Source organism: Oryzias latipes, chromosome 13 (genome assembly GCF_002234675.1).
Source record: "Oryzias latipes chromosome 13, ASM223467v1".
Taxonomy (NCBI): Eukaryota; Metazoa; Chordata; class Actinopteri; order Beloniformes; family Adrianichthyidae; genus Oryzias; species Oryzias latipes.
The window spans coordinates 30543903-30556196 of record NC_019871.2 but is presented as its reverse complement, the minus strand read 5'-3'; the positions used below and the strand labels follow the sequence as shown (position 1 = coordinate 30556196).

General features: G+C 39.6%; 1 protein-coding gene across 1 annotated transcript; it reads right to left on the bottom strand.

The window, feature by feature from the left end:
• Nucleotides 1-4347: 4347 nt before the first annotated feature.
• mrps23 (mitochondrial ribosomal protein S23) lies at nucleotides 4348-10688 on the bottom strand. The gene is made up of 5 exons (XM_023961763.1): nucleotides 10563-10688; nucleotides 8529-8708; nucleotides 6560-6637; nucleotides 5406-5529; nucleotides 4348-5318 (listed from the first exon to the last, which is right to left on the bottom strand). The coding sequence occupies exons 1-5, from the start codon at nucleotides 10604-10606 to the stop codon at nucleotides 5187-5189; spliced, it is 558 nt and encodes a 185-aa protein (XP_023817531.1). The 5' UTR covers nucleotides 10607-10688; the 3' UTR covers nucleotides 4348-5186.
• Between the last annotated feature and the right edge of the window lie 1606 nt (nucleotides 10689-12294).

Genomic DNA, 12294 nt, shown 5'->3' with positions numbered 1-12294 from the left:
TTTGTGACAAGCGGTGACCCTGCCCAGCCTCACTTCCCTCAAGGAGAGGACTCTACTGTTCCAAGCACAGAGGGCTTATCACAGTCTTTAGAATGAATAGATTCGAGTTCATTTTTGGCAAATTGTTGTGGAAAAGAAATCTGATGAAAACTTTAATGAAAAAACCTTTGATTCCTGGACTTCTGGGACAAAAAGAGTCCTTAATGTTGTTTATGAAGATGTGAAATCAGATTTACTTTTTTTTTTCTTCCAGCAACAACCCCACCTGCAAACTTTTTTGTGTTTGACACTGAAGACAAAGTTCTGTAATGATTTTCTGATATCCCGTTTTTAAATCCAGCTCAGCGTGAGTGGAACTTGTAAACATGGATCATCGTTAACGTCTACAGGCAAAGGGACACCCGTGTCAGCTCACATTTGCTTGATTTACCATGATTCTCATGATACGAGACCCATTAAACCCTCTGAGAAAAAAACTGGAAGAATACAGAAATCTGTGAGTTTTCTTGTTGGTGGGATCGTTTTCCAGCGGTTGAGAGGTGCTGATTGCTGCTGCTGATGGAACAGCAGAGATCCTCTGTTGGCATTTTTGGCTTCTTTCACTGTTTGTGTCTGCAGTAAAGGCATTTGCAAAAAAGAAACACACAGAAGCTTTGAACACACAGAAGTTAAGACACAATCAGATGCATCCATCCGTTTTCTTAACGCAGTACATCCCTTTGGGGGGTTGCCAGAGCCTGTCCTAACTACTGTTGGGCGAAGGCGGGGCACACCCTGGACAGATTGCCAGGCTGTAGCAGGAAAAACAATGACTCCCACATGCACACTTTAGGGCAGGGGTTGCCAACCCCGGTCCTCGTGGGCTGCCGCCCTGCTTGTTTTGCAGCCAACCCTGCTTCAGTAGATGCTGATTAGCTGGATTGAATCAGCCCAGTTTCTGATTGACTGAACACCCTGATCCAGCTGAGCAGCAATTACTGAAGCAGGGTTTGCTGCTGAGCAAGCTGGGCAGTAGCCCAGAAGGAACAGGGTTGGTGACCCCTACTTTAGAGTAATCAATTAACCCATGAAGAATGTTTTGGACTGTGGGAGGAAGCTGGAGTGCCGGGAAAAACCCACACATGCATGGGAAGAAAATGCATTTCCTCAATGAAAGGTCCCAGACAGAATTTAAGACAGGGCCTTCTCACTATGCGATGAGAGCGCCAACCACTGTGCAACTGCGCACACCCCATTAATGAAGACACTGCAGCAACTTTGTTAGAGCTGAAAAATAACCCTGTAAGATCAGAGGCACAGAGACCAGATCTGCGGACTGAACAGACCTTTTCATCTCACAGAAACAGATCGACATCAATGCTGAGAAACCGAAATTATTTATGTCATCAGATTTCTTATCTTATCAGCGCTCAAAGGTCAGAGTCCTGCAAGATATCAGATTTATAACCTGACAGGATCAGGTTTTTATGGAGTTTGCTTGCTCAGAACCAGAGCTGTCTGATAAGTGATCCATGGGTCAGGTCAGACATGACAAACGTCACACAGGGGCTTCATCCTGTGGAGGAAACAGGTCAAAGGATTGTCTTAAAAAAAAAGAAAGAAATGTTTGAACATGAACAGGGAGGAGAATAAATGTTAATTTAATGATAAATGAAGAATAATTACTTAAATGTCATCTTTTTCAGACAGAATTTGCAACAAAACAATAGAAGATAAAAATGTTAATCTTTCTAAAGATCTAAAGTTACTGACATAATAAAACAAAGCTAAAAATACAAGAACAGAAGGTAAAGAGGCATTTTCTCTGGGCTCTGAGGAACAAAACAAACAAAAACTCATCAGGTGGGAGAACCGAGCAGAACAGAATCTGACTATGTGATGAAAATGCATGTGAAACATGCAGACGTTGTCACTCACAGCAGACATGACGAGTGTTAGAGTACTTATGCAGAAAGCAGCACAAGAAAACTCATTCGGCATCAGATGGATGTCAAAACAGCCTATTTACACGCACCCACAGACTGAGAAATATATATGGAACAACCAAAGGGTTACGAGAAAAAATCAGAGAGTGGTGAAAAACTAGTGTGTATGTCGCAAAAATCTCTTTATGGTTTAAAACAATGCATGTAACAACGATGTTACATGCATGTTTAACTGAGAATGGATTTGAACAAAATTCAGCCGATAGCTGTGTGTATTCAAAACAGAAAAAGGATGAAGGTCATTCTACTAATATGGGTTGATGATGTAATTTTGGCAGCAAACAAAGAGAGTGTTCTGGAAAGTGTGAAAAAGATGCTAACTGAGAGGTTTAAAGTGAAGGACATGGGAAGGCTGAAACATTTCCTAGGAATAGATTTTGAGCAGACACACAGTGAAGTCAAAATGTCACAGGAAATGTATGTGAATAAACTACTGAAAAGGTTTGAAATGAAAGACAGTAGGTCAAGAGAATCCCCATGTGAGTCAAAACTTGTGTTTTCAGAGAATGCTGAAAAAATGAAAGCTTCAAGAAAATACAGAGAGGCAGTGGGAAGCTTAATATACGTATCCACTTGTACCAGACCTGATCTTAGTTTTGTGGTCAGTTATTTTTCTGAGCCAACAGAACAACACTGGAACACAGTGAAACACATGTTCAGCTACCTTAAAGGTACAGCAAAACAAGGATTAAGTTTCAAGCATCAGCCTTGGTGATGGAGGCTCTATCATTTCATGGAAGACAAGAAAACAACTCACAGTGGCATTATCCACCTGTGAAGCTGAATATATGGCTTTGGCATCAGCCATACAGGAATGCATTCACTTGGAGCATTTGCTCTAAGGTATAGACAAATACCAGTACATTCAAACAAATATATTTAGTATTATAAACTATTTGGTAGTATAAAAAATGTAGGCATATTGATATTAAGTACCATTTCATAAGGGAAACCGTAAAGAGTGGCAAGATGACTATAGAATGTTGCCCTACGTATAAAATCCTCCACCAAGAAAAAAGCTGTTAGAACAGTTGAAAGATGGTCACTTTAAAAATTTAACAGATTCCTTAGCCTTTCTTATTTTTGTTTCATTTTTGCTTAACCTGTTTTACGTTGTTATTATTATAGTTTTTTTAATTTTTGTCCATTTCCCTGGCAATTGTGAAAATTGTTTTTTGCACAGTGTGGAGTTTTGTATTTGGTATTTTGTAATATTTTGTGAAATATTTGTTAATAAAGTAAAAATTTAAAATAAAATAAAAATATTGCCCTACTGACCAAATGGTATGGAAGCATTTGTGTAGAATAATTAAAAATAAAAGTCAAAACCAGAAATTCTGGTATTTGACTTTTCATTTTCAACAAGTTCTCTGGTAAATGTGTAGCAAAATTAATTTAGAAATGTCTAATTTGACAATTTAAGTGATTTAACAGAAATGCTTTTTCATTTTCAAAATGTAACTGCATCAAATGACTAAAAATTGAATTGAAAAAGCAATACTTAAAAATGCTTTTTCATTTTATACTTTAAAACCGCTCATTCTGTCATAATTAAAACTAAAAGCATCCCACAATCCTTTGCTGCCAGCAGACCCAATGTGCACGTGACCGCCACTGCAATGTTTCCACCATTGTGTCTTTGGGTAGGTTAGTTTGGTTCCGTTACTTGGTCTCTTCAGCTGGAAAAGTTAAAGTTAAGTTTGTTGCCTGAGTTAATTATGTTTCTGTTGACCTCATTTAAGGACCCAGTTGGTAAATTGTTTACATTTTTTAGAGAAAAAATTAAACTTTCATTTTTTGATAAAGGTTCTGTTGTCCCCTTTGGCCACTCGATCTCTCGCAAGGTATTTTAGCATTAAGCAGAAAGTTTCAGCATCTTCAGCGACCACATTCAGCTTGAACCAATCACACTTGCATTATTGTAAGTTTCATGTGTTGTTGCTCTGTCTGAACAACATGTTGTATTCAAATGACCTTCATGACTGGGATTTAACTAGTTGCTTTGCTGGGTAATTTCTCTCAAAAACAACTAGCAGCCCAGATCACAAAGGTCATTTAAACACAACAAGTTGTCCAGGCAGAGCAACAACACAAACTAGAATTTTTTTTTTTTACAAAAACGCAAGTTTGAAATGCCTCAAGCTGAATGTTGTCGCTGAAGTAAGGTCATCCTTTACTAACAGACTAGAGTAATTGTTTTTATCTGAAACACATGGGTGACACAGATACTATATTAAAAGAGAAGCAGCTGAAGCAACAAGTATTTAATATAATTCATAGAAAAATGCATCAGTTTCTCTATGCTGCCTCACTCAGTGCTGTGGGGACAGAATGAAGCGTTCCATTTCAGGCCACAAGGAACTGAGCACCTGCAGTACATATTTATTATAGAATTATATTTTTCTTATTTCCATCGAGACATTAATAAATAGAACATTCTTGTTTTTCTTTTTGCCCTATTGAACGAATGTGGGTCACAGAAACACGGATGTAGCGGCGGAAAGCGGCTTTTGCGGCAGGACGGAGAGCGTATGCAGACATGGAGACATGATTATCGGTGCTTTTGTGCTTATAAAAATAAATAAATCTGATCTCTAAACATCATCCGTGTCCTCCATGCAATGCACTGAGACACACACAGAAATGTGAAGGTATCTGCCTTAAATCCAAACATCACTAACATTTGTGTTTATGAATGACTAATCACGTGAATAATTATTTCGTTCGCACAATTGATTATTTGGAGGGAACGAAATATTTTGTGGGAACAAGATATTAATCTGTGGGAATGGAATATTTATTATTTTATCCATCTCAGTTCCCGAGCTCAGTACAATGCAAGATCTGACAGCAGACATAGTTTTGAACTGCTGTATATTCTATAACGAGTGATCACTTTCCTCCCAAAATCAACTTCAAAAGGATTTGGACAAAAACATGTTTGACAACAGCACCCCCTGGTTGATGAAGTCAACACTTGTTTAGGACAAATGATGCAGGTTAGAGAAGAATGAAGCAGCTGAAAAACACGACTGGAAGACGCAGAGCGTTTTGTGTCATTTCATGGAGACATCAGTGTCATGACCAAACACCAAATGAAACCAGATTTGAAGTTAAAAAACAGATTAACTTTAAGTATCCACAGTATTTTTTACAAACAAGCTTCCAAGGACATCAGGTCGAGTTTCTTATAGAGAGTTTTCAGGACTGTGTTGGCATTGGCGACTCTGGTTCTGCTGGGTTTTGTGTTGATGGAGAACTAGCGGCATTCTGCAGCTCTGCCAGCATGTCGGTCAGCTTCAAGTCAAGCACAGCATCCCTGGATGACTCTGCCTGCAGGACAGAACCAGCAGTACAAATGGTTTTTTATTTTGATATAAATTTGCAGAATAAACCTCCAGAGGCTCACACCAGACTTACAGGAACAGCTCCTCTTCTCTTCAGGACCACGCCCTCAGACAACAAAGCCTTTCCAGTCTCTTCAAACAGGGCAGAGTCACTGAGGTCACTGTGGTTCCTTAACTCGTAGAACTTTGTGACAAATCTGGAAAATCAGAGGTAAAACAGAAACTCAATGTCTCAGGAAAGCCCAGCACTGACAAGCCCCAAAACAGGGATGAGGTCAATTATGAGTTGACTATGAGAACTGGACCAACTGAGTGTGGCGTCACACATAGGAAATGGTTTATTCCAGCTCCAACCAAACAAAGTCAATTCAGTAGCCATTTGTCATGACACGGATGCCGTCATGTTGGTGTCAGACGTCGTCAGTAAGCAGTGATTGGTCCAAATGTGTCTTCAGTCTTCGTTTCTATGGGAACCACTCTTGCCAATCAGGGGTGAGCTTGTTTGGAAGTCCCTACCACTTGAAGACAGCCAGGCGAAGTCTGCCGTCATTGGCTACACCAAATCTGTCAAACGTTTAGACCGTTTGACACAAGGCCCAGCAGGAACCACATGCTTTTGTTGAGGCATCTGATTGGCCAGTTTATGAATAACTTAATACATTTTCATGGGACCTTCCTGTTGGGCCACAGTATATAAACCCATGTCCCAAACGGTCTGATTTTTTTCAAGCACCAAGTTGGCTCAAAGACCACAGCCAAATCTGAATTCCTCCCCTACCCCTCTGGCTCTTCCCTATTGCTCTAATCGTAGGAGCATTTGTAGCTGTAGTGGTGTCGGAACTTGTTTTTTATGGGGAAGCTGTACCGACTGAAGGCTGGGCATCCCTCCGCCGGTAGGGCGATCTGCGTTAGGCTTGTGATGCGCATTTCTTCGCGTGTGTGCTTTGAAGCACAGAAGTTTACATTTACATGCAAGTACTTTTTGTTTTAGCATGACTTTTTAAAGTCATAACACCAATGTTGTGATGTATTTTCTGAGCGCTGGCAGCTACGCGCTAACGTAGAGGACCAGTTGATGACATCATCAAGTGGTAGTAACATCCAGATCTGAAGACACCATTTTTCCATAACTACATAAATGTAGGGGTTAGGGTGAAGCCGTAAAGGTAGGGAATGAATCTGCAGTCAGCCCACGTCACCAAAATCCCTCTGACGACGGACACTTGCCTCTGACAGGTGGATACAAAGTTTGGTTTGGACAGGTCAAGGGGCCGTGGGCCCGTCCCATACTGCTCATAGAACTTCCTGCAACACAAAACACCAGAGATGAGAAAACAACAAACCGGGGGGGGGGGGTATTCCAGGAAGCATGTTTAAACTAGCCTGACTTTGAGCCTGAAATCTGGCTGAAATCCGCCTGAACTTGCTTACTCTGGGTATGTCGGTTCCAAAAGACCGGATATGAGTTAGCGTGATTACGCTCGACTTGGTAACCCCGGGTTAATGCACGTGCACAGCAGGTACATAAAGACATTCTCAATGGAACGCCGCTTTCCGGAGTCACCATGGAAACGCGTAGTGAAAAAAAGAGAGAGCGCTATACGTCAGTGAGAAGGAGTCTGAGATTTTAATGACGGCGTATGAAGATTATACGTCCATCAAAAAAGTAATACTGCTGCATCATCAAAAGAAAGAGTTTCTGCCTGGAGAAAAATAAAAAAAGGAAACGCACGAGTCTCTATCTCCTTTCCATTTTCATAGTGACGCATATATATATATATATATATATATATATATATATATATATATATATATATATATGACTTATCCAACTCAAATGAATTACTTCAATTCGTAACAAGTAATTGGGTTACATTTATTTAACCTAATTTTATATGTCTATTAAACTCAATAGTCGTTTTTACAACTCAAATTTACATATTTATCTAACTAAATGTCATTTTACTCCAATTCAATTAAATGTTTTCCATCTTAATTGATTGTAATTGTTGATCTCTCATATGTCTAAGTTAGAGGTTGCAGATTTACTCATTTTTATAACATTAAAATGTATGATACTATGTGGATTTCCATAATGGAGCATGCATTCATTTATCATGACTCTGACTTTAACTTCAAGTCTTACAACAGTCAGAAGCACTAATGTTGTTAAACATCTCATCATGCTCTCCCTCCCTCTCACTCATGGTGCAGAAAGAATTAAACATAACAGGACAAATAACTAGACAAAACACAGTAAAATAGCTAAACAACTAAACACATTTGGTCAAAAACCCACACTTAAACCCAAATTTGTCCAGACAGGCAAATGGAACGGTATCCCACAATCCTTTGCGGTGCCGATCTAACAGCAGCACCAAAGTTACACCTAATTAATTGAATTAATTTGATTGAAAGTAAAATAAATGTCTGATAACTACGTGTTATTTTTACTTAAAAAAAGGGTTTATTTTAACTGAAGCAAATAATTAAGTTAGATCAAAGTAAAACGTTTATCTTTCCAACATCCATACGTGGTCTTATCACCCTCTCATGGTGGAAAAAGTATTATCTGAGCTTCTTCATCCACTAAATCATATTCAAATGGACACGCCATGCTGCTTCACCTCTCTGAAAACAAACTAACATTCAACTAAACCTGCTACAGACCAGGCTATGTTCAGAGCATGAGTTGCCATGGCAACTTTCCTTCCCTGAAACATACCTCCATTTCTGGAACCGAAAGCTGAGCTTATCAACTTCCTTAGCCTCAGACTTACCGTGGGAGCTAGCATAACCTGCTTTCTGGAATACACCCCAACTTCCTGTTTCTATAGCAGTTTATGACAACAAAAATACAAACATGTCTAAAGTCAGAGGAGGTGATAGTTTCTGGATCTCATGTCAAGCAATGACCCCCCTCCTTAAGGATATGACCCCCCTCCTTAAGGATATGACCCAGAGGTCAGCTCGTCTCCATTCGACAGCCTGTATCAGATGGGAAACATTTAATTGAATTTGGTTAATATTACATTTAGTTAAATATGTAAATTTGGATCACGGACTCCAAAGGAAAAGCAGCTGCTGTGAAGACGGTGAGGCCTGACAGAAATTGTTGACCAAGGATCTGAGAGGGGGGAGTCCACACATGGACAGAAAACTTTCAGACATTTGAGGACAATGGTGAGATGCTCACGCTCTGACTTCATCCTCTCTGTAGAAGATCTCAGGAACAGGGTCCTGCTTGTTGACTGCAGGTCTGGACTGTTGCTTCACATACAGTGGCTCTCTCTTCGGGGGAAACACCTCGTACACATCGTACCAGATGGGTTTGTCTGCCTTCTGTATCACACCAGACCGCATCAGGTCTCGAACCCTGCAAACCAGAGAAGACGTCAGTCAGGAAGCCTCAAACTTTAGCGGAGACCCAGGTTTCAAAACAGTTTTGAACGCGACCTTCAGGCTTCAACCTATGAGATTAGCTCTGCAGGAAAGAAGGGAGCTGGGCTAGACAGAGGTGTACGTCTCTGAAGTTTTGGTCAGGACAACATATCATCCCGATTAACACATGCAGACTGAGGCGGAGCATCTGACAGCTTTCAGATTTGTTCTGCAGCAGGATGCAGAGTCCAAACATCCATCTCAGTATATCTTCAGGGTGAGGAACAAGACAGTACGGGAAGTAATTGCAGTCCTGCTGAAGACCACGTGACATCGTGATGCTTCACAAACAGGAGGCTGGACGTGTGAGACTAAATCCGCGGCTTCGTTGGGCCCGGAACCTACATACATAGACGCTCATATTCCCATGTTAAAGTAAAAACAGTTACATCTTAAGTATTTAAACTACAGTACCCAATAAAACGACGCTGAAGTTGGCTTCCGATTCACAGCTTCCGATTCGCGAAGGCACTAAAGAAACATTCCGCTGCATTTTTCGCATTAAGATCACCCAAAACCGGGTCCTGTTCAAAAACCGCTGGACCTGGACTGCTCAAACCTGGATTAAATTATACATTAGATACTAAAGAACACATTAAATATAGTTTCTGATTTGTGAAACCTTCCTCTGATTTGTGAAAATGTCAAATAGGTTGATTTTTATTGCATTTTACGCAGTGAGTCCACCTTAGACCAGGTCCTGTTCAAAAACTGCAGGACCTGGACTGCTCAAACCTGGATTAAATAATAATTTAGATAGTAAAGAACACGTTATACCCAGTTTCTGATTTGTGAAACCTTCCTCTGATTTGTGAAAATGTGAAATAGGCTGATTTTTCTCGCAGTTTACACACTTAGTCCACTTCAGACCAGGTCCTGTTCAAAAACTGCAGGACCTGGACTGCTCAAACCTGGATTAAATTATAATTAAGATAGTTAAGAACACAATAAACACTGTTTCTGATTTGTGAAACCTTCCTCTGATTTGTGAAAATCTGAAATAGATTGATTTTTATCGCATTTTACGCACTGAGTCCACCTTAGACTAGGTCCTGTTCAAACACCACTGTGGGAAATAGTATCATTTCATCGAATTTTATGCAATTTAAGGATAATGGGGACAAGGGAAGGACAACTTTAAGGAAAACACCATAACAGGAACTTTAAAGTAAATCAGAAACCAAACCAAGAAATATTGAACAAAAAAACAAAACTTAAGTCAGGGGCTCATGCTAACCATGACCATAACTATTTGTCCAATCTGACATCTGTTGTTTCCCAGTTTCTTTTGTATGTTGAGATTTTGAGACTCAGTGCGTAAAATGCTTTAAAAATCAATCTATTTCAGATTTTCACAAATCAGAGGAAGGTTTCACAAATCAGAAACTGTATTTAATGTGTTCTTTAGTATCTAATGCATAATTTAATCCAGGTTTGAGCAGTCCAGGTCTAGCGGTTTTTCAACAGGACCCGGTCTGAAATGGACTCAGTGCGTAAAATGCGATAAAAAAATCAACCTATTTCACATTTTCACAAATCAGAGGAAGGTTTCACAAATGGTGGTCTTAGTGCGAAACCTGCAGCGGAATGTTTCTTTAGTGCCTTCGCGAATCGGAAGCTGTGAATCGGAAGCCAACTTCAGCGTCGTCCCAATAAAACCCTATACCGGCTAAGCAACAGTAACTGCAGGAGTCTCCTCTCGGATCGTTTCAAATGGTAATTTCCCGCCGCCCTCGTAAAGTTAACAAGAGTGAAAACCTTTTAAACAGGGAAGCGGGTAGAGTCTCACCTGCTGAACACGGTACCAAACCGCTCTAGCCTGCTGCCCGCCATCTCACCTCCAGAACCCTCACCTTCTTCTTCTTTTTGTTTAAATGGCGAGAACACCAACGCCAAGGTGCAGTACTGCCACCTACTGTGTTGGAGGGTGAGTCGGAGCGTGGGACCGATGAGGTCTATCACTAGAGGAGACATCACGTGGTTCCTCATGGGAGGAGAGCACCGCCATCTTGGTGAGGTCAAGTCACTGCTGCAGTGCATGCATGTCAACACATTTTTTGCGAAATGCCAGTTCATTGTGTGCGTTTCAACTGCCAAAAGCGAAAATATTATGCCACAGAGGAGTATACAGTATACTAGCACTAGGTTGTTATAGTTGTATAGATTTATACATTTCTGACTCAGTGACTGAACTTTTCTTGCAGGTTTCCAATGGAGTCAGTCTTCAGGAAAAAGTGGGCCTTAGCAATAAAAAGAGTTAACCCAGATGGATCAATGTGGTACCAACTAGTAATACAGTCTGGATATGTTCAAAACATTTGGTGGAAACAGATTTTGATAAGAGGCCAGACTGTTCGCTTGAACCCCGACACCATAACATCTGTGTTACACAAATTGATCACTAACGTGAATCAGTGAATCTATTGTTGACTTTTGGACTTATTGTTGTGTTATTATTGATTTATTATTATTATTAATACTATTATTATTATTATTATTTATTGACTTATTGTTTATTTATTATTAGTTTTACTTATTGTGGATTTATTATTATTATTTATTGACTTATTGTTGGGCTTTTCTAAATCATTTAAATTTCATGTCAAAGAGGTCTAAAACTTCTAAATGTTTAGAAATTATACTTAAAAGTTCTTTTTAATATTTTTTTTAATTGTAAACCGTCTTGCAACTATGTATTATCCTTCAACATAACCTGCTCCAGACCAGGTTATGTTCAGAGCATGAGTTGCTATGGCAACTAAGCATACCCTGCAACATACCTCTGTTTCTGGAACTGAAAGCTGAGGTTATCCGCTTCCTTAGCCTTAAACTTACCGTGGTAACTCACATAACCCTGCTTTTTGGAATACCCCCCAGGAGGAGTAATTTTACCTGCTTTTTGTGTGTGTGTGTGTGTGTGTGTTTTTCATTTGTTTTAGTCTCTGGGGCACATATGTCCCAGGCTTCTGTGATCTTTACATCTAATTGTCAAACATCAAATAACATGGTACACCAAAATTAGGCTGTAATTGTTTGTGTATAGACAAAAACTGAGCTGATGGTTTGTCCTACAATTGTGCGTCTGGTGAGTTTTCTTTACTATTAACAAAAACGATTATATCAGTACTACATATAAATCATTGATCTGATACAAATGTGTTATTCATCTGTGATAATTTTCCATTTAGATGGTTAAGGGCTATTTCTGCTTGTGGCATAAAGAAATTAATGTGGGGTAAACAGGGTTTCTATTATATTATTTATGTTTTTTTATTATGCATTTAATGGATTCTATATATGCATGTATATTGTATTGCAGAAATATGGTTGATTCCTGCCTTCAGTAGCAGATAATATGTGCTGAGGTCACCAGTAAGCCTGTTTTTGACTTTTGGTCTCTGTTTTCTTTCTGTACTGGAGTGTTTATGGACGACACCTGCAATGCAGACTAGACTAAAACACACAATTCTAGTGACATATTTTGTATGTTTTCGTCTTCCCTTGCTGGATAATAAAAAAGC

Bases quoted from the DNA above. Each gene is read 5' to 3' on its own strand.
- mrps23 (XM_023961763.1), bottom strand. From the start codon at position 10,606: ATGGCGGGCAGCAGGCTAGAGCGGTTTGGTACCGTGTTCAGCAG. The intron at 8,709-10,562 runs GTGAGACTCTAC...TCTGGTTTGCAG, and splicing joins TTTGGTACCGTGTTCAGCAG to GGTTCGAGACCTGATGCGGT. The intron at 5,319-5,405 runs GTAAGTCTGGTG...TCTGTCCTGCAG, and splicing joins AGAGAAGAGGAGCTGTTCCT to GCAGAGTCATCCAGGGATGC.